The sequence below is a fragment of the Lissotriton helveticus genome, chromosome 6 (genome assembly GCF_964261635.1).
Source record: "Lissotriton helveticus chromosome 6, aLisHel1.1, whole genome shotgun sequence".
In the NCBI taxonomy this organism is placed as follows: Eukaryota; Metazoa; Chordata; class Amphibia; order Caudata; family Salamandridae; genus Lissotriton; species Lissotriton helveticus.
In genome coordinates this window covers 1,050,441,313-1,050,467,401 of record NC_136067.1, presented here as the reverse complement: position 1 = coordinate 1,050,467,401, position 26,089 = coordinate 1,050,441,313, and the positions used below count along the sequence as shown (strand labels likewise).

At 41.9% G+C, this 26,089-nt stretch overlaps 1 protein-coding gene across 4 annotated transcripts in view; it reads left to right on the top strand.

The window, feature by feature from the left end:
- Positions 1-26,089, top strand: part of EPM2A (EPM2A glucan phosphatase, laforin) — a 596,250-nt gene that overhangs the window by 509,027 nt on the left and 61,134 nt on the right. For all 4 annotated transcript variants that reach the window (XM_078648681.1, XM_078648683.1, XM_078648682.1 and 1 more), the window contains exon 4: positions 8,550-8,791. In XM_078648681.1, coding sequence (XP_078504807.1) covers positions 8,550-8,791 — 242 coding nt within the window. The remainder of the gene's footprint in view (positions 1-8,549; positions 8,792-26,089) is intronic.

The following is a 26,089-nucleotide window of genomic DNA, read 5'->3' as shown; positions in this document are numbered from 1 at the left end:
TAAGGACTTGAGTGAAAAGAAATTGTCTAGAGTGGCTTGCTCAAATCTGTCCAGCCGCTCCGTCAAAACTTTCACCCTTTCAAGTACAGGGAGATTCCATTATTTTCTTGATTTGGGCAATAGGTGGTATCTGGAGTGAAGTGTCTACAATAGGAATAGGCTTTGGATTTGCACTCTCCAGCTCAGTTGGGACGCCTAACGTGTGGCCACCAGTCGAGGAAGTCCCTTGTGATCTGGTGGTGATCTGCTTATCAACCGCCCCCTGCCCCATAGGTTTCACACAACCCTTATAACCTTTTCCCCTGAACTTCTTAGGGGGTTTGAGATAACAACCCCTTTGATGGCTTATGGGTCTTTTCCTTTTAATGGGTACTGCGCTAACTCCACTAACAACCGCTGCATCAGATTGTACAGGTGTACCCTCAGAGGATATACAATTACCACTAGGGGCGTGATGCACTGCTGGTGAAGCAGACCCCAAAGCTGGCTGAATGACCGAGTGCCTGCGAAGTTCAAGGCCTTAAGTCTATCCAGGCTGGCCCTTATGGCTTCTGGTCTAGGCGGATCTATACTAGGAGTAGCTGCAACAGTGTGCTCAACTATATGAACCGGCGAAACCGCCCGTGCTATGGGCCCAAGGGAGGGGCGTTTTCGATTAAGAAGCTCATGTGAAACGCGGCGCTCGGTGATGGCAATCTCTTTCTCGAGAACCGAGAATGCCCGAGTGATGAATTGGTCCATTGTGCCACTTACAGAGCCTCCACCCACCCTCATACCCTTACCAGATCGAGTTGCCATTGGCATGGGAACAACACTTAACTATGGGAATCGCACAACAACTGATCTTCTATAGTAGTGCTGGATACAATAAGTATTTCCTAATACCGGTTTGTGTCTGGACTTTAGACGGGTGGCCCAGCCTTGTCCAGCCCCGGACGGCCACAGACGGCCCCACCCTTGTCCCGGGCTTCTCCCGGGACGCTCCCGCCCAGCGGCTAAGATCATACAATTTATACAATCAGCAGGAGCGGCGGTGCTCCAGCCCCTCTGCAGGTGTGTTGGACAGCGAGGCTCCTGGGGGATGGAGTCCTGGTGGAGGAGATGCGCGTGGTCTCGCGCCTGCACTCCGCTCCCCTCTCCTCGGGCGGTAAGTTCTTCTAGCCCCAAACACACGGAACAAAGAGCAGCAGCGGGACAGTCTTTAAATCCAAACATCTAACGCTGCGGCCTATTTAATATCTACATGGCACACCTTGATGATCGGCTGTCAGAACCTTAAAGGGACCAGCCCTAGCTAGCAAATCGTCCAGTGAGGTGCTTACAATATGTGGATGACATAGACCTATGCCGCCAGACACTAATCAATCTCCAGCACCTGTATACAAAGTATACGAAGATACGAAGCAGCTTGGTTTGTAATTAAACTACAATAAAACAATGGTGATCTGTATTTTCTGTAAATGGACTCACTCATAACGTGAAATTCAGGTGGATGGTAGCAGGGAATACATTAGAGCTGATCAGATCAAATATCTAGGAGTGGTCCTGGATCCCAAATGAAAATATAAAGAATATCTAGTCCACAGATGGGCCCAGGCGAATGCATTTCGATTCGTACCTAATTCACTATGAACAAAGTTGGGGTGCGCTTCCCATGCTCACCTTTTACAAGTAATCACAGCCAAGTTTTTACCTTCTGTCACTTACAGTTCAGAACATTTAAAGGGAAAGGAAACCATTACTTTGAACCACCAGCAATCCACTCTGTTTAAATGTATCTTCCTCCTCGCGCGATTCACCTTTCAGGAACAGGTGCAATTGGAATTTGGCCTATTTCACCAATCTCTGGTTAGGATGGCAGCGCTCATCAAACTGTGCTGGAGATTGAGAGCAGCACAGCCAGAATCATTGGCTGTCCTATGCTTGGTGGAAATAAAGAACCAGCCAAAGAATGATTGGCCAACAGAGCTTCAACAGAGGCTAAACTCTCACAAACTGAACAAAGTAATGGTCCGCAACATCAGTTCCTCTGCCTTTAAAAAAATCGCTAACAAAGCACCTGAAATAGAAGCCTGGTTACTCGATAAAGCTGAATTGGGAGGGAAAAATAATGGATGGATCATACTGCATTCATACGAGAGTTGGAGCCCACAACCCTATCTCACAAGTCCTATATCCCCATCAATACAGCATTCTCTTCTTTCTATTTGTCTGGTAGCTTTCTCAACAGAAGACCAGTTCCCATTGTGCAAAGAAACCTGTCTGCACCTCCTTTGCAGGCTATGCAGCACTTCCAAAGAAACTATATTACATCTCTTGTGCATCTGCCCCGCAGTTCGCCCGCTAAGATGGTAACTGCTATTACTGTTATTTATATGCAATAATAATAAGAGGGCTTTACATATTTTCCTTATTTGCTTTATTCAAAGGCTGTAGATATTTCATTAACAAACGAAAGAACAGGAAAATGAGTGAAATAATAGAGAGAGATAGGATTTAATTATCATATAAATGAAAGAAATAGAGAAGATTCAACTGAAGATGAGAACAAGATAACCATTAGGGGGATTGAAGAGGCATTTTTACCAAAATGCTAAATACAATAGTTAAAATATATTTGTGATAGACTTAAATGAACAAAATGCCATTTAAAATGTGCAAAATGTAGTAACTAACCACAGTTAAACATACTAGTCTCTAAACTGAAGTAGCATTGCTTAGAAAGTGGTTTGACTAAATGTGGACACATTAAAAATGGAATTCCGGACATGATCATGTTTTTATGAAATAGGTGTTTCATATAGCTCTGCAAAATATTTCTTCTTAAATAAAGAAGAATTCAAAATGCTTAAGTGACTCACCCCAGTAATAGTCATTGCTATGAGCACATTTTTACAGGCAGTCTGGCACAAACGAAGCAGACTACTGATTGCGCCTTCAAGTGACTAGGTCACATTTTTTAACTACTGTTTTATTCTGACAATATTCTTTTTATTTAGAGAGTTGAAAGATAATGTTTATGATTTTTTATGTACTCGTTGCTTAATTTGCACATAGCTCGGCTTGACTTTTGCTCTTATTTTGCACATAGGTAATGGCTAAAGAAAATTAATTCTGAGTAGTATTGTTTTTAAATGAATTGTGTTGTGACATGTCTGAATTTTTTTTTTTAATGTATTTTTCCAATGTTTTGCACATGTACACTTTGATGGTACTTGGCTACCGAATAAAGTATATTACTTCTACTACATAAACTGAACTTGACCTCTTTTAACATACTTGTTTAATTCCATGAGGATGAACTCATGAAGATAATGTTCTTTCGTTACTGCAGATGTTTTTACTTTAACTTAGCCCATTGTTAGCTAGTATATCATTTGCTTCATTAGAAGGTTAGAAATGTAGTTCCATTTGTGGTAAAGGATGTTCAAAATGAAGAAGCTTCATGTGTAGTTTAGATTAAAATAACAAATTTGCACACTCAGATGAGATTACTGTCTGTGTACTATTGTGTTTGCATGAGAAAACGAAGCGTGAACCTGTTCCCAGGAAGAACCCTGAAAGATGATTGGACAAACAGATGCAACATTAGGTTTTGATTGTTTATAATAGTACGTGTTCTTAGAGTAGGTTAACACTCTCACACATGCTTTTTCATGCTTTTCCATGCCATTCCCCTACTCTCCTGCCATCTTATTGATTGCGGTTGGGACTGCTATTGTATATTTCTCTTGCCTTACTACCTTTGCTTTGGGACTCTACTGAGTTTCATGAACGTCTCTTTATGGGAAGTTCTGCTGTGATCAATTGATGACCTTTGGATATATTTTTTAGCTTTATGCTTGATCTCACTCTCTTTTGAACTTGAACTCTTTCTGAGTTCCTGTTGACACTTTTCGCCCCATTCTCAGAATAGGGATTTCTTCCTTTATGGAACATGATTAATGCATTGTATTTTCACTGGATTAACTATCATTTCCTTATCAATTCTATAAAAGCTTGATTATTTTGAGGTTAAAACAAATAAAACTTATGATTCTGATTAAAAACAATCTACTAAACTTTGAAATTAAAACCTAAAAATCTTTTAAAATTCTCATTATTACCTGAACTAGAAATTGTGATTAATATTGATTTGATGATTGATTTCTTCCTGATCTTCTCAGCTACAACTGCCAAGGTCCATTGGCCTGTTGGACCACAGCACCATAAGTGGGGCTCAGCCCTGTGTGCTTGTGATGGTAAACTGGAGTTTTCTTTAAACTGATTTCTGCTCTAGCATAAGTTACACAGGCATATTTAGTGATTTTTTCAGTAAATCAAACTCAATCATAGAATGAGATTTGAGGAAAAACTCTTCCGTATATCTAATCATGATAAATCATTTTAACAAAAATGTGCTGGTTACCCATTTATGGGTATTGTTTAGACTTCATCCGTTCTCTCTTTTTTCCAGGCAATGAATGGAGGCTTAGGGGAAGGGTTGGATCCAAAGTTTTTTCTTTAGCTGTATACAGACCTATGATCTTTAGTTTATCCTTTTTACTGAAGATGTAAAAAAACAAAAAATCTATGGATTGAGTTTGTGCTTTAATGACCTGTCCGGTGATTGGTTTATGGAAGTTGTCCCTCCACCAAAAATACCCTAACTAGATTTCCGATCTCCTATATATATATATAATCACCAACCCGACAGATTTCCTTGATTCAGACACACATATTAGCCCCCTTTATGCCTGAGCAGTAATGAGCACCTCACACCATACCTGTAACTCTGTAGTGGAGAGGTCCAGAAAGCTTGGAGTTGCGTTGTGGTATCTGCTCTAGGCACATAGGGGCACAAGAATCAAGATAAGGAATTGCGATTTTTGAGGAATCGCTATTTAGGAGTTGCAATTCCTTATGCATGTAGAAATCGCAAAAAAAAGTAGCGATTCCTACACATTCCCTAATAGCAAATCGCTAAGGAATTCATTCCCTTTCCTTCCTATGGGCCTAGATGCCCATAGGAATGAATGGGAAAGCATTCACAATTTGCGCTTACCCAATAGGTAAAATCGCAAATTGCGAATACAATTTTAAGGGTGCTAGTGGGCCTTAGGCCCCCGTAATACACACCCAAAAAGGTAAGTGTGCACATGTTGTGCCCACACATGCCCTAAGGGCAGGTGTATGCACCACATGGCACTCAGAAAAGTGCAATTTTGTGCATTTTTCTAAGGATTTCCAAATTAACATCAACTTGAAGTTGATGTTAATTTGCGATTCCTTAATGCAAAGTCGCATTTTGAAAATGCTTCTTGCATTGCACTTAGTGAATCGCAAATTGGGATTCCCCAAATTGGAAGGCCCAATCAGTAGTTGCAAAATAGGTAATTGCAAATTTGCAAATACCTATTTTGCAAATGTATTTTGGGTTGATGCATCACAAATGGCATTTTACGGGTCGCAAGTGGGCCGATTCACAGAATTGGCCCATTTGCAATCGGTAAAAAGCTTGATGCATGTGTCCCATAGTGTGGTACTGTGCAGAATAATGTACAGTGGGCCACATTTCAGCTGGCTCACACTGCTTAGCAGGGGGATGTAGAACACAGGCATTCCATGAGTGCAGGTCATTCCTAGGATAATAGTCACATTCAGTCTTTTTTCAGTAGGAGTTAGCTTTTTGCACTCTGGTCCCCTTGCTAGGGGTGGGCTGGATATTAAAATATGGCATTAGCTAGCATCAAAATTGGGCACTTTATTGCTGTTGAGTGATGAGTAACATTAATGTTATTTAGCGACTCACAGGAACGGCCACCTCAGTGAATGCTGACTGGCTGGCAGCATTCCTCATCCCACTCTGAATAGTTTCAGGAGTTTCCTACTAATGACAGGCGGTTGTTGCCTTCGCGACTTGGCCCCTATTTAGTAGGCTGAAAGCGCAAATGCTTGCTCTCACTCCAAGTTTCTGGGATGAATGCTGTGATGGTGACATGGCTATAGTACTTCTACTTGCATAGTCCTGACGAGGCCCACAGGTGAAAGGGCCGAAAAGCGTCAACACTTTCTTTTGGAAGAGCCCATGAAATTGAAACACAATAATATATCATTAGGACACGCACTAAAGGAATAGGAGAGAAGTCTGTCCTCAAGGTTTGATTTTCCTGAAAGACTACATCCTAATGTGGAATGTGTGTTCATTTCTGGAGACATCCAAGCACATTTAAAAGTAACGGAAGACTGAAGTGAAGTTGATTGAGTTCCTTTTGTTTGTTTTTTGTCATTAATGTGTCAGTATGTATATGTATGATAATATGTTAATTTGTATGTTGGTCCCCGGTATACCGATAATATGAGCCATTGAGCTTGTTCCTATTCTAATGAATAAACCATGATTGATGATAAATAGATATACCTGTGACTAATTTGAGTATTCACTATGTTAAACTTGTGTTAGATAATTTGTTCCCACAGTATACCATTTTTCTTGTTTGACGCTTATGTGTGTTTGGCAGCTAGAGGGAGCCAATCTTAGACATGCACTGTTAGGTTTCTCCAACCAGCTGTATTCCACAGCCGGGTGGAGAAACGGCACACACTGCCTGTGCCTGAGCGAGCGTTAAACCAACCCGCTCAGGCCAATCCACATGCTCCTCTCATGCAGCATGAGAGCAGCGTGGGAATTGGATATGGAGTCTCTGAAGGTGTCACAGGGACTGCTGAGAGCAGGAAGGAGAGGAGCACCGAGGCGCAAGGCGGCAGGCAGCATCAGGTAGTTTTAAAAATACATATATTAATTCATACCCCCGTTGCTGCCCCACCGCCCTGCCTCTTTTTATTGCCAGCAGCCGCAACTGAAGCCATGGTGAACCCCGAAGAGTGTATTATTCAGAAGAGGCCTGAAGATACACTATTTCCATTAATTGTGTGGCCTAGACTCCGCAGACCTTAGCTGGCTTCTTGTGACTTTCCTCTTGTACAATTTACGCCTGCTTGTGAGATGCCTACGAATGGCACATTCATTGTATGGGATGTTTTCTCATAGCTATTCCCCTTTTGGTGGCCTTTAAAGACTTCACCTGTTAGATTCACTTATGATGTTTTTTATTAATGCCCCTTCTCTTTTGTATTCCCTGGAAAGCAAAGGTCCTGCATCTCACTCGTTTCTCCGTCCTTCCACCCTACCATCATGGCTCTTTAAGGTCCGTATGTGGTTCACCCGCTGAATAATAATGATAAATACATAAAATAAACAAAATAAAAATCACCGCCTTTCTAAATGCACAAGTGTACTGCTGTGACAAGTAAAATTATTGCAATTCATTTGATGGCTTGCACAGGGAAAATATAGAAAATGCTAATGATTTTATTGTATTTCTGCCAAAGAAACGTAAATAGTGTGACACAAGTTTTTGGGCCAAAGTGTCTTAGCCCTGGTAACTAGGCAATAAAAATAGAATTGGAATCTCTGAAAAATTGAAGTTTTTTCAGGTTGAAATGAAGTGTTTTGGAAGTGCTGTCAGAAACCTAAAGCCTTTGCCCCACACATCCCTGAGGAACGCAGAGACACGTTTACTGTATCGCTCCAAATAATATGACTCTTACATTACAGAGCTGAAAGTTCTCGTATTTGAATGCAGCGGTTATATTGCCACCTTAGTCAGCGATAAATGGTTGTTTGTCATTGGATCTTTAAAAGAATAAGCCGCTTTTCATTGGAAATGTAGCAACATTTGTTGACATCTCTAACGTAAACAACAGAACACACCACACACTAAACAAAGAAAAAACAATACAAAACAAGAGGCAACCCAACAAAACTGTCAAAACAGCACTTTACACAGCAATCATATTACAGTAGAACAATAACACTTTGCAACAATACCACCGAAAAACACAACAGCATACAAAAATACAAGAATTCACCACCGCAACAAAATGCAATGCAACACATTTGCACACACATTCCAGCCACACATTCCTCTCCACGAAAATGTAAGGTAATTTAGGGGATACTTGCTGTCTATTTAGAGGTTTCCTTCATGTCTCTGGTTACTTTTTCAATCAGAGGAATTCACTTTCATAACCCTTGCCAGGAAAATTCATTGATAGGCAGCAGAAATCTGTGCCTCATTTTACTTGCACACTTTGGAATCGGCTCATATAGATTTGGCCTTATGGCTTAGTTGCTTAACTTCCACTGGGATTCCTGGGTTCTAATCATAGATTTGCCAAATGAGAACAAATGTGTGCATTTTTACCAAATCACGTTCTCTCTCTGTGACTCACGTTGTAAATAAATATACTGTACATGTTAAATTGGGGTGGCATAAAAAGTAACAGTGCCGTACCAACCACATACCTCCACATTCATGCCCCTACACATTCTAGTTTCAACTGGACTCCCTAACAGAGAGTACCTCCCACAACAGGTCTTGTCGCAATAAAAAGTTTAATGCTGGCCTTTAGAGCTAGGGTCATGCTATATCTAAATGATCATAAAATGTGACTGTAGGGATGAATGATAAAATTAACAGACAATATTACAACTTTTCTGTTTCTAGAATCCTACCAAACATCTGGCTGGGCAGTTGCCCTCGCCAGTTGGAACATGTAACCGTGAAGCTGAAGCATGAACTAGGAGTAACAGCGGTGATGAACTTCCAGACCGACTGGGATATCATTCAGAACTCTTCGGGCTGCAACTACTATCCAGAGCCCATGAGCCCTGAAACCATGATGAAGCTGTATAGAGATGCGGGCATAGCATACATATGGATCCCTACACCAGACATGAGCACTGAAGGTATCCTTTGAAGCGTTTAAAAAGGTTTTCTTTTTTTGTTGTAATCGAGGACCACCTTTCAAAGCACATTATACCTAGTAACATTGTTGAAGGAAAGAACAAGCTAGGAGGCGCAACACAGGTGGAGTGTGATGGTTGGGGCATAAGGTGAGGAACAGCACCTGGAGAGGGAGAGCAAGAAAACGCGTGCACTCTCATTGGGTTCTCCAAGGATAAGAAATAGGTAGTTCCCTGAATGAAGCAGGGAAAGGATAGAAGCCATCCAATAAGAAGTATGGTAAAGAAGCTATGCTCCAGGGCAGAGACAAACATAAGAAGTGTTTTAAAAACCATGGGATAAAAAGCAAGCAAATGAGATTGACACAAAAGCCAACAGATGACAAGCAATAGGATAACCCAAAGCCCATTGTACATATTTCTATTGTACATATTAGGTTTTCTGAGACATACAAATGTGTACCGCTGCTTATTGGAGGTTGGGTCATGCCATATCGACTGATACAATATGATTGCATTGTTGAATGAGGAAATTAACATGTACTTTTACAACTATTTGCTAGAATCCTACAAAACAATCAGCAGGGCAGTTGCCTTCCTCATTAGAATTTGATTCTTGCAGTGTATAAAAAGACACAGGATACTAAAGAAATCAGGATATCTGGAGAACCACTTTAAAAGCCTGTGACAGGGTTAGTAAAAAATCATATTAAATGGATCCCTTGCTGGTTGCCTGGCAGCCGCTAACCTGACATTTGGCAAAGGCCCTCCAATCTCCCTTCGTATCCAACAGTGTAGGGCTATTTGTCATATGTAGAGATACCCTTCTTAGTGGTGAAATTTCTATAGTGAACGGGCACTTGCCGGTGTGGCGGATACACTTTCATCACTGTTAAAAGACTAGTGGGCTGTCATATTTTTTGGCTCACTTGACATTTTATTTTGCCTTTCACAATCACTCAAAGTTGGTTTTATTTACTGAGTTAAAATAAAAATGTGGCTAATGCACAGGGCAGGAGACCTGTCAGTTTTTGATGAGATACTGCTCTGCCAAACTCTAAATGACCCAGAAGACCTATCTCGGTTTCAGCTTTATGTGTTTGCCCTGAATCTTCTTAATTGTCTTATGGTCATTGTACATTTGTAGTTAGATAGCACTCTCACCAACATAACAGGGCATGGCGAAGCTGGTGGAGTTCAGGAGGAGGTTCCAGGTGCAGTACATGGGAGCCAGAAACTCAGTATCCATCTGCTCGATTAACCAATAATATAGATACACTTAACCCATAACAAACTCTCCGTCATACAATGATTGAAGAAGTGAAGTGAAGTGAAGGAGTTTTGTAAAGCGCGGCTGCTGCCCGAGGGCGTCCAAGCGCTGAGGAGATGTAACAGAGCTCTGAGGGAAGAGGGGAGAGATCCAGGTGGAGAGCTAATTTCTGAAGAGATATGTTTTTAGCTCTTTACGGAAGGACGATAGGACAGAGTTGGACCTAAGTGAGAAGGGAAGTGAGTGATGACATTTGTCAAACGCCATTTGAGAATCTTACCTGCAAAAGACATGAGTAGGAATATTCTTTCACGGTGAAGAAAAAAACCTGCGGAATCATCATAGAGGTAGTTAAAAAGCATATTTATCATCCTGGGGACTGCTACCATCTTAAGGATGGCATCTCTGACAAGGGCAGATATCAGAAGTAAATTCCAGCCTTCTATGTCCTTCCCAGAGTCACCTCTAAAGTTCGATGATAAGATTGCAACTCAACTTGGGCTCTACGATGACATAACGACCCGGGTACATGAAATTGTGCTTTTCAACTCAGAGCTGTATCTGCAAGTTTGTATACAATTCTATAACCTGCACCACGAAAATAATTTCCTAAATTAGCCTTCAGCCTGACACATCCCCAAACATATTGAGGAATCCATCAGCTTCAGGCCCATCCATTATGGATAGCACATAAAGAGAAGCATACCACCTGTTTAACGGTATACTTTCTTATCAGAGTCACTCTCCCACTCAAGGCCAAGGCTATCACCACACATCCAAGCCACCAAGGGTTCTATTACAAGGTCAAATAATAGCAGAGAAAGGTGAAACCCTTGTTGAGTGCCACGCGTAGTGTGAAAAAAATAAAGAAATGCAGTCATCCTGAACTTGGGCATTTGGTTTGTCATAACGGACCTTTACATACGTTCAGAATAGGGAATTAGACCCACCTAACTGAGGATTTGGAACAGGCAATTCCATTCCAGAGAATGGAGAACCTTTTCAAAATCTACAAACATTAAGGTGCTCAGTCCTGACTGTTCATGCGCTCAAGTCAATGACCGCCCAAAGTTTTGCCATACATCCATTTCAGTTAATCACCCTAATCAACTTATGAGAAATGGTTATAGCAAAAATATTGGCTTCAAAATTAATGAGTGAGAAGGGATGAAAGGAGGCACAGTGGTCTAGAGGCTGTACTAGTTTGGAAGTATGACAGTAATCATAGCAGAGAGAAGTTATTTTCTGAGTGATCATGTTCCATAAGCGGGGAATTGCCCGAGTGGCCAGTTAATAAGGAGTTCCAGTGGGAGGCATCTAAGATAAGGCATCTTCCTCACTTACATAGAGGACTTGGGTTTCATCAGTTCTTCTTTTGTTAATGAGAGATCAAGAGCTTCTTGTATCAATCCCACAGACAGACTTTTTGCACCTGGAGCTCCTAAATCATGTCTATTTCACTTTCAGATCAGCACACAGTCAAGCTGCATGAAGCTGTTTATAAAAGAAACAATCATAGTTGCAGTGCCCTCAGTCTAGGTTATCAAATCTCCAGGCAAGTTATGGTTTCCTGAGACCACCTTTTAAGCATCTTCTATGTGACAAACCATTAGAACAACATGCCCGTCTGGTCTCGAGATCCATAAGTGAACATCTTCAGAGCAACCCGGGCACTACGCTGCTTTCGTAAACCTCTTCCATATGGCAAACCCATTTACAGTAAATTGATGGAGTGTGAACTCATCTTGGGTTACCAAATTGGCCATACGGGTCAAGGGCTTTAGATTACAATGAAGCTATCAGCTTTTCCTTATGGAGTTCAACAGAAACAAGGTATGTCACTACTGTCCTCACAGGACATTCGTAAAAGTATTTTGGAGTGTGAATGCCAACTGGACCGAAATCCCGGTTCAACCAAAATTGACCTTCAGCCTCTCTCTCAAATTCACACAGAATGCTGGGCCTACTTACCACCAGGCATTCAAATGCCACATGCCACTTTGTGTGCCTCGGGCTTGCCCCAATCTTTAATTAAACCAAGATGTGGTTAAAAAGGCTAAATGCATACTTTGTGCTTCAAGTACCCAAAGTAAATTGGGGATCGCATAAAATGTAGTCAAGTTGAGACAATGCCTGTTGGGCAGCTACAAAGTAAGTGCTGGTCTTCTCCCTACCATACATTACAGAATCCAAGAACTGTTGCCCATTTGCCCATTCATACAGCAAGGATCCACACAGAAAAAGGAGTCCTTATGTGCCCAGTTCACCTGTTCCCTAAAATTATCACAGTCTTTGTTCATGACAGCCTTAAAGTCACCTTAAAGTCCCTGAGGTGAGTTTGCTAAAATGGCACCCACCTTGTCTACATGGCTATCTGTCAAGAGGGAAACGGTGTCTGCAATATACACCCGATATCGCCACATACTGGGCCTGACTTTAATTGGAGATTTCACAACTAGGATGTGGAAAAAGTTCTAAAAATGACTGCAAGTCTTTTGTATCTTTGTGTGAAACGTGCATGAAAGACCCATGTGTATCCAAAAGATGCTCAAAAGTTGCTCCTGGTGCCCAAAAATATGTCTCTTGTGACATGAATCTGATAATGGCCAATTGGCATGCAGGAGCATATGACCATGTTTAAACTTGTCATTGGGACAATTTACATTCCACAGTAGAACACAAAAAGTCTCATGATCAGTGTATGCCCCTTCCATTGCCATTAGTGAGTTCAAGAAAAAGCTAATTGGCCATGTCTGCTCTGCCGTAATAAAATAACAACCTGCATGCACAACTGAAAACCCAACCAACACCCTAGCACCCCCATGTCCCCACCCTTCTCCTCCATGCCAAAGTTAGCTACCCCCCTAATAAGGGCCATTCATATGAATGAATCATTTTTATATTAAGATTTGAATATTTTTTCCATATTCATGGGTTAATTATATATGAAATGTGTTTGAACTGTAGTACTTTCCTTTCTCTTGCCTAGACTGCAGTAGCACTAGCAAAATTAAGCCCTTCAAAGCCCAACACTTCTACAGTTGTGATGTTTGGAGCGGAAATTGTAAATTTCATCCCTCCAAAACCTACAACTTTCTCCACTGTTACACAGACTGGAGTGGAAATAGTAAATTTTTCCCCTCTGAATTCCAGCACTTTCCCTGCTTTCACGCTGTTTGGAATTGAAATAATATATTTAACCCATCCCGGAGTGGGAATAGTTCATTTAACCCATCCAAAGTTCAACACTTTCCCTACTGTTGCACAGACTGAAATGAGAATAGTAAATGTTGCCACTCCTGAGTCCAAAACTTTGGGGCCGATTAGGATGGCGGATGGACCTGTGTCCGTCCGCCACCCCAGAGGTGGAGGGACCGTCCGCAGGGGCAGCGGCGGTCCCTCCATGCAAATTAGGATGTGACCACCACCCTGGCGGTCACATCCTGTATTTTTAACATTGCAGCGGGTGCTGCTTGAAGCAATGTTAAAACTGCATGCAGTGCATTTGCATGCACAAAGCGGCAGGCACCGCGTGGTGCCTGCCGCTTTGTGCATGCATATGCAGGGGGGTACCATAGGTACCCCCCATGTGCACCCCCCACCCCCCAACACCCTGGGGGCCCGCAACAGGCCCCCAGAAGCAAAGCTACACATGCTTTTCCACGGCGGAGAATCCGCCGCGGAAAAGCATGTTGCCTCACCCATCAAATTGCAGGCAACATCCCGCGGATCAGCGGTGGACGGACTTGCCGTCCGCCGCTGATAACACCACCATCCTAATGTGGCTGGTGGTGTTTTGGAGGTCCGCAGCGGTGAATCTGCTTCCTCCGGCCCGGCGGTGGCTTCCGCCGGCCCGGAGGATGCGGATTCACTGCAATCCTAATAGGCCCCTTTGTTTGGGAATGGTAAATTTCACCCCTCCAAAGTACAATGTTTTCCCTACTGTTGCACAAACTGAAATGGAAATATTACATTTTTCCTTCTGTCGCGCTTTTTGGAGTGGGAATAGTACATTTTACCCTCCAAAATCCAACACTTTTGCTACTGTTGGCAATTTGGAGTGAGAATTATAAATGGAACCCCTCCGAAATCCAACACTCTCCCTACTGTTGTTTAGACTGGAATGGAAATAGTTAATGAATCTTCTCTGAAGTCCAACTCTTTCCCCACTGTTGCACTGACTGAAGAAGAAACAGTAAATTGAACTCCTCCAAAGTCCAACACTTTCCTTACTATTGGGGTGAGTGGAGTAGGAATTGTAAATTTAACCCTCCGAATGCCAACACTTTTCTTACTGTTGCATGAACTAGAGTTGCAATAGTGTATTTAATCTTCTTAGACTCCAATAGTTTTCATAATGTTGGTAAATAAATGCCATAGCATTATTATTATTTTTTCTATTTTCCATTATTTGTTTTTATTTTTAAATGTTATTTTTAGTAAATGTGTTTTTTGTGATTTAACCTTTTTAATCTTTTATTTATTTCCTACATTAATAAATATAATATTATGTATTTAATTGTAGATATATTTTATTATTTTACTGGGTATGTATTTTATATAGATATACATACACATATAAACAGTAAACCATAGTTAATAAACATATTTATTTTGCATTATATATATATTTTTATATTTTACATTTACTGCTATGAAAATATGTATATATATAATATATACAATATATATATATATACATATATATATATATACATACATGTCGCAACAGATTTTAACATGTATATTTGTTTACATTATGTAATGTTTATCACTTGCACTTTGAATTTGATAAAAACCTTTGGTTTTTCCCATATGAAAAGCATTAATTAAAAATGGGGAGAGACATAGAGCATGTTTATGGAGGGTGTTGCGCAGGTTAAGATAAAATCGTTGTTTAAAGAGATGTTTATTGTGGGCTATAGTCAATATGAGATTGTGTAAGATAACGCCATGATTCAGTATGATGTATTCTGATGGACTGTCATGTTTATTGTTCATTTACAGTGACCCCCGAAGAAGGGCACTTCATGCCCGAAATGCATTGGGTTTTACTAAATAAAGCACTGCCTTTTACGAGACTTCGCATTAGTCATGTTCTTTCAAGAGGCCCTAGTGGCACAGGCTGAACATCAGAAACGTGGGAAAAAGGCGCACGACGTAAAGTGGGGTCAATAAATTAAGCGCGTGAAATTAAAAAGATGAAGATAAGGATGTATGAAAATTGTTAAAGTGGATTAAAAAAGAAATAATCGTTGCTATTGTGGCACATTTCGCAGTGCGCAGGGTCTGGGACAAAAATATGTCCCAATTTATTTCCCATATTGAGGCATTTGGGCTGAGTGTTACCTTAACTAGATTGGTAGGCAGATATTTAACTTCTGGATAACCCACTGGGGTGTCAATGAAGTCCTGATTTTTAACGGGCAATTTTTGGGAATTACGCAGGCAACAATATAACTGTTAGAAACGTACATGCAGTTGGGAATTATAATTCTTTTTATATATAAATATACGAATTGTTGTTGTTTCAATGACATTTTACTATATTTTTTCATAATAAAAGTATTTAAACATTGAAGCAATATGAAATATTTATATTTCTCTTCTTTTCCCCTGCATGCCAATATAATATTTTGTTGGAATTAATATGTCGTATTCCCAGTACGTAAAGGACACTATGTCCTATATTACTAAAACAAATGTCCGTTTAAACTCTGTGATTTGAAATTATATCAGTCTGCCATTGGTCACCTGCACTATAAATGCCGTTTTCTATCTCCTTGACATGACATGTGATCAAGCCTCGGCTGAGGTGAAACGCGTCATGGCGACTTGTGGGCTTTTATTTATGCACAAATAAATGCACTGAAAAGATTGGCACGGAGTTGGTGGTTCCATTCTAATTTTCGTCTGTCTTTGGCTTGCCTGGGCTTTTCGGAACTTTTTGAAATATATATATATATATATATACTCTTAATAATACATTTAAAATATTACAAAAGTAATATAATGTAAAATGTAAATATATTTTATTAATTATGTTACTCTCGCTCTCTCTCTCTCTCTATATATATATATATATATATATATATATATATTCACTGAAAAAACCATAGGTTATAGACCATATATAGTTAGGAATTAGCATTTACAAAACCTTGAAAATTCACTGAAAAAACCATAGGTTATAGACCATATATCGTTAGGAATTAGCATTTAAAAAACCTTATTTTACTCACACAAAACCATTGAAATTCCATATATAGTTAGTTGCACTAACTATATATCGCGCACCCGCAATCCACTGCTGATGATGTCACATATTACATCATTCATGACATGGTCAGTGACATCACTGATGACATCACTGATGACATCTCAAATGACATCACTGATGACATCACTGATGACAACATCCAGTGACTGTATGTTTCTGTAAAGTTAAAATGTGTCTTACATATTGAAGAATGAGTGGAAGTATAAGTGTCTGGACAAAGGATTTAGTAGGTGCATGACTGAATGTATGAGTGAGTGATTAAATGTGTGTCACTGAGTGCATGGGTTAGTGACTAAACTGTCTTAATTTGTGCATCATTATGTCTGTTGTTCTGTAAACTGCTGCATGTGTTGATCAGTAGCTATATGATTAACTATATGAGTTACTGATTGATTGTCCAAGTATTTGTATGGGAGACTGAGTGTGTGTGTGGCTGGCTGGGAGGTGTGTGACTCTGTGCAGATCAATGTGTACTTGTATCAATGATTGTATAAGAAGGTAAGTATGTGTTAGTATATGTTTGAAAATGTAAGGTGCTCTATGTTTAACTGTATAGACAAGAAAATGGAAGTGTCATTGATTCTTTACAGGACTGACTAGGTGTGTGAGTAACTCCATGGATGAGTGGCAGACTGTGAGTGTCTGTATAGGTGTATGAGTGCATATGATAGTGTTGTAAAGATGAGTGATTGTATGTATGAATGATTGTATGGGTGAATGAGTGAAGGTGTGTGTAGACGTAGGAATCAGTGAGTGCGTATGTAGTAACTAGTATTGGTGTGTCAATGGTTTCAAAAATTATACTCTGTATTTAACACTGGGTGAAACAGAGGTTATATTAAAATGTGAGGAGATGCATTGTATTGTCACATGAATGATATCATCAGTGATGTGGTCATTGATGTCAAATGAGATGTCATCAGTGATGTCATCAGTGATGTCATTTGAGATGTCATCAGTGATGTCATCAGTGATGTCACTGACCATGTCATGAATGATGTAATATGTGACATCATCAGCAGTGGATTGCGGGTGCGCGATATATAGTTAGTGCAACTAACTATATATGGAATTTCAATGGTTTTGTGTGAGTAAAATAAGGTTTTTTAAATGCTAATTCCTAACGATATATGGTCTATAACCTATGGTTTTTTCAGTGAATTTTCAAGGTTTTGTAAATGCTAATTCCTAACTATATATGGTCTATAACCTATGGTTTTTTCAGTGAATTGTCAAGGTTTTGTAAATGCTAATTCCTAACTATATATGGTCTATAACCTATGGTTTTTTCAGTGAATTTCAATGGTTTTTTAATAGCAAATATCATAAGCTGTCGAATGTCAAGTACGTGGTAAGTAAAAACATTTTCGTGTTTATGCACACTGATCTGCTTTGAATGCTGCCCCCCCCCCCTCATTTCTATTAGGAGTACTCTCTCTTTGCAGATAGTGAAGGGTAGTTAACGCAGGCCTTTGCCCCCGTTGTAATCCGTCGTGCCTGCTTCTCTCTCCATTTGATTGATTGTTCTCTTTGGTTCATTCTCTATTTACAAACAAGCACAGAGTCGCAATACTCTGTTTAGTCTTTGCAGATAGCGAAAAATCGTGTAAAAAAACAAAAGGAATCGAGCAAAATCAGTAGGCCACTAATGGGATCTCTTTTTGACCTCGCTAAAATAGAAACATTAGGAACAACCTGTTGAAAATAGCAATGTGTATGTACATAAGCGGCGTTCATTTGTGTTCACAGTACCCCTTGTTGATTGTTTGAATCGAGCATTGAATTGTTCGAAGTTGGTTCTCTTAAGGATCTTCTCTGCCTGCAAACGAGGAAGAATAGGAATATTCTCTCTCCCTTTGCAGATAGTGAAGGGTAGGTAACGCAAACCTTTAACACGTCGTGCCTATTTCGTTCCTCATTGATTGATTGTTTGCGCGAACATTGACTGTTTGGGAATTGGTTCTTTTTGGAGGTATTCCCTGTTTGCAAATAAACGTAGGAAAATCTTTGCAAGTAGTGAAAGGGTACGTAATGCGGACCTTTCTCCCCCGTTGTAATCTGTCATGCCTATCTACTCCCCACTGATTGATGCACCTGTTTCACCCGGACCATTTACTAGGGATAGGTCATGTGGCCCGACCAGAGAGCACCCCTAGTGAAAAGGACATATGCAATAATAACGAAGTGATCACTGTATCCTGTTAACAGAAACTTTAGCATGAAACAACCTGGAAAGAAAAGAATAGGAAAAAGAAAATCAGTAGGCCACTGATGAACTTTTTATTAAATAACAAACAAAGAAACGATTATTGTCCTAGAAACAAGAAACGTTAGAAGTAAGCCCGTAATAGGAAACCTGAAAACATCGCCCCTCACTGCCCCAAAACGTGTCTGTCCCACCGCCTGCCACGGCCAAATAACGGCAAACTGGGAAAGATACAAGTCAGCAGACATCCGCCCCATTCTAGAAACTTCCAAAGTGCAACAGGTTTTCGGCTACGCCCAGACGGAAGCAACACATATAAGGCGGGTCCTGCTGCCGACCGTCGGCCAGGAGATCATCACGTAGGGTGTAGCCGGAGGAGAGGCCGAGGCCAGCGGGACCCGGCCAGGGGGATTGACAACACTGGAGAGTTTCAGGGGGGGGAATGTCCGTGTCCTCGACCCTCCCCTCTCTCTCCCAGTCCGGCCGCTGTGGCCCTTGAGAGTTGCAGGTTGTCCCCCCACATTCTCTCCCGGTCCGGCCACCAACGGCCGGGGGCTGGGGCCGACGGGATCCGGCTGCAGCCGATGGGCCAAGGAACCCGTTCATGGGGCCAGAGCAAAAGGCGCCCGGCCGCCAACCGCCGGAAGCCCGGCCCGAAGACGGACGGGACATTTCTTCTTTCTTTTATAATGGCTGCAACAACACTGGGGGGGGATGTCTTGCACATGCCTCCGACCCCCCCCCGTCGTCCTCATCGCCTGGTCCGGCCATAACAAATGTCAAGCGAGACGCCGTGGGGTGCACTGGGTGGGAGAGACGGTGCGAACAGGCCTCTCCCGCCTCCCCAGGTGGAGGCTTCCCAGCTGCACCCTCAGCGCTCCAGGCGCCCGGAAAAGGGTTCTTTCACTGTGGCAATGCTGCAACGTCTCGCCCGGCAGGGTGGAGCCCGTCCGCTCATTTGACCCCGCGATCGCCAGTAGCTACCGAACTCTCAAAATGGCGGTCGACCTGGCAAGAGCGGGCCCAGCATAAAGAAATGGCCCGGTCACTGGTTGACTCCACCACCGTAGTCCTCCACGACCTTGAAGATTCTAGAGGAGCCGCGGGAGTCCCCGACCCCCGCAGACACCCCCGATGGGGAATGACTGCCATGATCGCCCGTGGAGTGACGAAACTGTAGCCGCGGGACGTCGGCGCTCCCATGCTGGCGCCAGCCTCAGTTTGAATGACTAGAATCCTGCAGACCTCAGTTCCGGTGAAAGCACAGTGTGACCCGGTAGGAAAAATTGTTGCACCCCCTCCCCTTTTTGACTGATGGTTCAAACCACCGATCCTTTCCTTTGCCCTTTTAACAGAACTTTGGACTGCCTCCCCCCCCCCCCCGCGGCGCCCCATGCCGTTATTTGCTGGGCGGCAACTTACTAGACATCACCTTCGTGACATCCAGATTTCAGCGCGTTCTGCTGCCTTGGAACTATTCGCACAACAGACCGCTACTGACAACACACCCCCCGGGACGCCCCACGCCGGATACCCAAATCAGTGCGGCACCCAGGCAACATCTTCTGAATTTTCATAATTTGAAAGAACTAGTAACATGTCCTCATCAGGAATTTCCTCTTCAATCATCTCATCAGGAATTTCCTCATGAAAAGTCTGCAATGATGATTCTTGTAACTCTATGGTCTCCAAACATTCGATAAATTCGCCATCAAGAGATTGATCAAAAAAATCATTCAAGTCATCTCCTCCTTGTGAGAATATTTCATTATTGGTGCTGTCAATTTCAATAAATGTAGTGGATAATTCAAAAGAAATTGCCACGGTCTCTTCGTTGTTTAAATGTTTTTACTGTTTTTGTTTTGTTGTATATATTTATAAGTTATTAAAGTTTTATATTCCTACTACTTTGTTGGAGTGCTATATATTTTTAATGTGACACATAATTGTAAAAACTTTGATGTACAAAGAGTCATCCCTGGAATCTTCCGCTTCAGGCTCGGTCCCCTCCCCAATCACAATACAGGATGGTTTTCAGATAGTAGGAACACGTGTGGTGTGACGGATCTCATCGGGTGTGGGCCTTGATCTACTATAACTCCTTTGAAGAGGGGTGATTCTTTACAGCTGGGGCCATAAACTACATCTGCAGGGCTAGCTGATAGCCTGGACAATCGGACACAGAGGAAGAGGAGTGTCAGAGGGTGCGGTAGTGAATAGGGCGAAAGGGAGGTGTCGGGCGGGCACAGAGTGTGATTCTCAGGGAAGAGCAGCGCAGATGGGGGGAGGTTTATTGCCCATGCATAAGACAGAGAGCGGGGGTGACCAGTGCCTGGGGAAGATGCTTGCGAGGGTGGGGAGCCATGCTACGAATCGACAGCGTGCAGAGAGTGGGTCTGGTCAAGGCATCTAAAATGGCTGCCGTGCACGACAAAAGTGTGGCATTTCAAAAAAGGCAAGATGGCGCAGACAATGTTTTTCAACACTTCCTCATTTCCTTCGAATCGAACGTTAACAGACGTTGGTGCATATTACCAAAGTTAAGCGATATTTATCGCTAACGATGCTTAGCAACGAATTTTTTACCGCTAAGCATCGTCAGAAATTATCGAAGATAAACCTTGCTATTATCAAGGTTTATCGCAAATGCGATAAAAAACGGCCGCAATGCATGAATATCGCTAAAAAGTCAGCGATATTCATGCATTACCGAGCTAATGCTCTTAGCCATGTTATCCACCTCCCATTGGATAACATGGCTAAGAACTGCTCAGGGCAGGTGTTAGTTTTTGGAGATATTCGCGCTTAGCGCGAATATCTCCAAAAGTTGGTAATAGGAGATAGATATCTTGCATGTTGTAATGCAAGTTATTGTGGTATATGGAACTCATACCATAATCTCCCAGGAAAGCAGAAACTGATCCTTTTGGGACCGCCTGAGAAGGCCTAGGGGGTGAGGGGTACTCTACTTTGCCCCCTTTTCACGTTCCGAACTATTTTATTTTACTCTCTTCTGTAATTACACAAAATGGCAGCGATAAGATGCATCAGAGACAGACAGTGAGAGAAAGGAGGCCGGAGATGAAGAAGAGATGTCAAATACACATTGGAGATAATATAGTGGGAGAAGGGAAGTAAATATGAGTAAACTTACCATGTAACATAAAAATGTTGCACTCTATACTATAAGTCTCATTTTATACTTCAATCACTTCGCTACAACCTCATAAATTAAAAATAAAAATGAATAATGTCTCAAACAATTTTTGATTTCTAAATATAAATTTATTCTTCTGAATTTTCAAAATTTGAAAGAACTAGTAACATGTCCTCATCAGGAATTTCCTCTTCAATCATCTCATCTGGAATCTCCTCATGAAAAGTCTGCAATGATGATTCTTGTAACTCTATGGTCTCCAAACATTCGATAAATTCGCCATCAAGAGATTGATCAAAAAAATCATTCAAGTCATCTCCTCCTTGTGAGAATATTTCATTATTGGTGCTGTCAATTTCAATAAATGTAGTGGATAATTCAAAAGAAATTGCCACGGTCTCTTCATTGTGAGCCATTTTATTTTGAAATTGCTTGCTGTAAATTGCAGAAAAAAATAATCACTTTCATTTATCGTTTTTAGTAATACATAATATAAAACTAACTTTATCAAGTATTTAGTATAACAGAAGGACTGTAAATAAATAACAGAAAACTTTTTTCAAATTATCTTCAAGTGTACAACATAGTTCCCCTTACAAATTAACAACTCACCTTTTTAAAAGTAGGAGAAGTGTTAGTACTGTGTAAATCAAACACCAGAAATTGACCACCAAAAATTCCTCACAAATGTACCTCAGACAGTAGTATCACAAAATGGCTGTGGTTTCCTCTCATTTTAGATATATACATAACCAATTAACTTTCATCACACACAAATACAAAACCAAAGTAAAATTTTAATTGGTTCTAAATTTCAACACTTTCAAATGTGTTTTCCCCATGCAATTTTCCATAGGACATTTAGATACGTCTACAGCCTGAATGGCTGAACGGAATTACACCAAACTTGGCAAAATGGTACATCAAACCTAAGAGGTCAGGGAGGATCTACTATGCCCCCTTATGGTAATTTGCCCCTTCGCTTTGGCCTCCTCTTGTCTCTCGATCCTACCGAGAGATAAGATGGCGGCCGCTACGGACTGTTTGGAATGTTTACAGACGCCGGAGAACCAATGAGCTTCGCAAAGCTCCGTAACGCGAAAAGTACGCGAAGCGGAGCGCTGTTACAGATATATATCTTTTTTTGAACGTTAATTTCTCAAAATCCACTGGAGCACATATATTGAGACCTAGCAAAGGCACATCGGGCTACCAGTCCCTAATATTTTGCCAAGTTTCGTGCAAATCCATTCAGCCGTTCGATTATTATTATTATTTTTTTTTTTTTGCCCCGCGGGGCCCTTTTAAAACCTCCACATCAAACCTAGGGGGTCAGCGAGGATCTACTATGCCCCCTTATGGTCATTTGCCCCTTCGCTTTGGCCTCCTCTTGTCTCTCGATCCTACCGAGAGACAAGATGGCGGCCGCTACGGACTGTTTGGAATGTTTACAGACGCCGGAGAACCAATCAGCTTCGCTTCACAAAGCTCCGTAACGTCAAAAGTACGCGAACTGGAGCGCTGCCCGGTCCGCTGTTACAGATATATATCTTTTTTTGAACATTAATTTCTCAAAATCCACTGGAGCACATATATTGAGACCTAGCAAAGGCACATCGGGCTACCAGTCCCTACAATGTTGCCAAGTTTCGTGCAAATCCATTCAGCCGTTCGGGCTAAAAGTGAGGCCAACCGCCCTATGGAAAACTCAATGTTAAAAACACGTTTTGGGACCCCCCTTTTTTCTCGGCCCCCCCTTGACGAACCTCCCCCAGGGGCTGCTCAGAAACAAAATGTTCCATTTTCCTGAAAATTTCAGCCAATTCCGTCCACAAACGCCAAAGTTATTAGACATAGAATTTTCAAAAATCCCATAGAGAAAAAATCCTAACTATATATACCTACTGGCGACCGCCAGTAGGTAATTTACACAAACATGTATAAATATATGTTTTTGTGTTTATATAAGTATATATTTATATATAGCATTAAATATTAGTGGAATATTTAATTTACATTATATTAAATTTATGTATTCAAATATTTCACCTTTACTACTTAATTTTTTTTTATATATATATATATTTTTTTTATTGGTGTATATTTTTGGACAATCCTACTGCCTATATTATTTTTTTCCTATGTTTTTGTACCCATCATTATAAATATAGGAGCGCATTATTGTGGTTAACAATAATTTTGTCAGCAATATTTTGTACTACCATATTGCGTCAGGGATCAGTCCAAGAAGAACAGGATTCTAAAGGACTCATTAAATATTTGTTTGTGTTGGAAAGCATGATGCATGATATCTCAGTCCATGAAATTAATGAGCCACACTATAAATAGGCTATACGGTCTCCAACAGAAGGCATTGTACCAATGCCTGATGGACTATCTCAGACAATGCAAGGAGAGAGATCTTCTGGGTCCAAGGTGGTGTTAAGCCAGGACTGCGGGAACAGCTGGGTTGATTCCCTTCCAATTCCTTAGGAATGTCAACTATGCAGAAGCTGTTGAGTGGTGCCCTTCCTTCGCCATTATCAGCTCTGTCCTTCAAATATTTTGCAGGGTTTAAGAGCTGGATTATAGCAATCTAGATCTCACAGACTAGGGGCCTTATTATGACTTTGGTCTACCACCGCATCGAAGTCTGACCACCTTATTTCGAGTTCGGCGGTCAGACCGCCATGGGACCGCTGCTACCGCCATGGATCCCCGATCCCTGGTGGACTTGCAGCGATGCGGTCTGAGAAGTGAAATATGCTGGTGGTGATGCTTTGGCACCGCCAAGCATATTATAAGTTCCCTTACCACCACAGTGTTTATGTCTGTGAGCCCACGAGGAAACTGTTGGCCCTGGGCCATGGGGTGGCCATGGGGTGCATGCAGGCAGAGTGGCACATGGTTTGTTCCCCGTGTACATGCACCACAGTTCTTGCACAGCACGGACTGCACCAGTCCATGGCATGCAGGAACGGGCTTTGGGGTTCCCATTGCAGGTCCTTTCTAAGGCTAACCGCTTGGGACCACTATAATACTGCCCGGCAGACCAGGAGAAAACTCCTAATCTGGTGGGCAGTCGAGTTTGGTAGAGTGGGAGTGGGGCACTGGGGTGGCAGCCTGCTCCCACACCTCCAAACTTGTAATCAGGCCCTATGTGCTATTTATCTGCAATATTGGCATTTTACTTCAGTAACTCAGTCAACAGCATAACTAAGATTGCATGTGGGCCCAGAGTCTGCAGGAGTCACAGAAGCAACCAACCACCTACAATGCAGCCCTTGACAAAATAACACATATACCAAGGAAGGGGAGACAAGCCAGGACAGTCACTAAACCACAGGCCTTCTTAATCAAGCATTCAAAAGAGGCCATAAGGATGCATTGTCTAAAGGAGGATCACAGCACTAGATGACCATGGTTCTGGAAAGTGAAAGCCCTATCAGGCACATCCAAAACAGGGTCCCAGAGCGCATGCAAACATTGAGGCCCCAGTGCAGCACACGTTACCTGCTCCAGCAGAAGCTGACAGTCAGAAGCAGAGACTTAAATAAGCAGAGATTCTTAAAGGACTGGGCTGCAACACCAGACTCATCTCGCTATGGCCCTTGCACCCTATATCAGCCTTGTGGTGTGGCTAGATGCAAAAGAAGCAAAGAAAGTGGCAGACCATGCGCTAGGCAACTGCAGTTATCTCCCTGCAACTACCGTAGTCTACTTAACTAGGACCCTCCTCATTAGATTCTCCATGCTGCACTTTGAACCTTGCACTGCCACTCATCTAGCGGCATGTTCCATCTTGCGCTGCTGCTCATCCCAGCTGGTGTTCAAGTATGACTCCAGGAGAGTCCCAAGGCCGTTGCTCAGTCCCATGCAGTTTAGAATGTACCAAGATGGAAATAACACCACCCGTCACATCCTCCAGAGTCTGCAGCCCAGTACCCATAGTGCGGGTGCTGCACTACCTAATCAGTCTTCCACGCTACATGCTGTTGAACAAAAGGACCTGCATCAGACAACCGCTGACCCCTCCATCTCTGGCTGCTTCTAGGGTAGTGTATTGTTGTGTTAGGTAGCAAAATGGAACCTTTTTGGCTCCTGATGGACTCCAGAGAACAGTGACATAAGTGTTATAGCATAGTGAAGAGAATGCAGTTTTAGAATCTTGAGTTCACGGTTACACGCAAACTAATAAAGACATGTAATATTGAGCTTGTGTGTGTAGTCATTGGTGTTTACCCAAGTTGGGGAGGACTCTAGAAATGGCGACAGGATACGGGATAAAGATCAACAGTGTTCTCCCAGTGAGTTTGCGGTGGTTGGGCCAACTGCTTGTGCATGCCATGTGTGCCTCGGTCAAAGTGCAGAATCGACGCTTGGTGTAT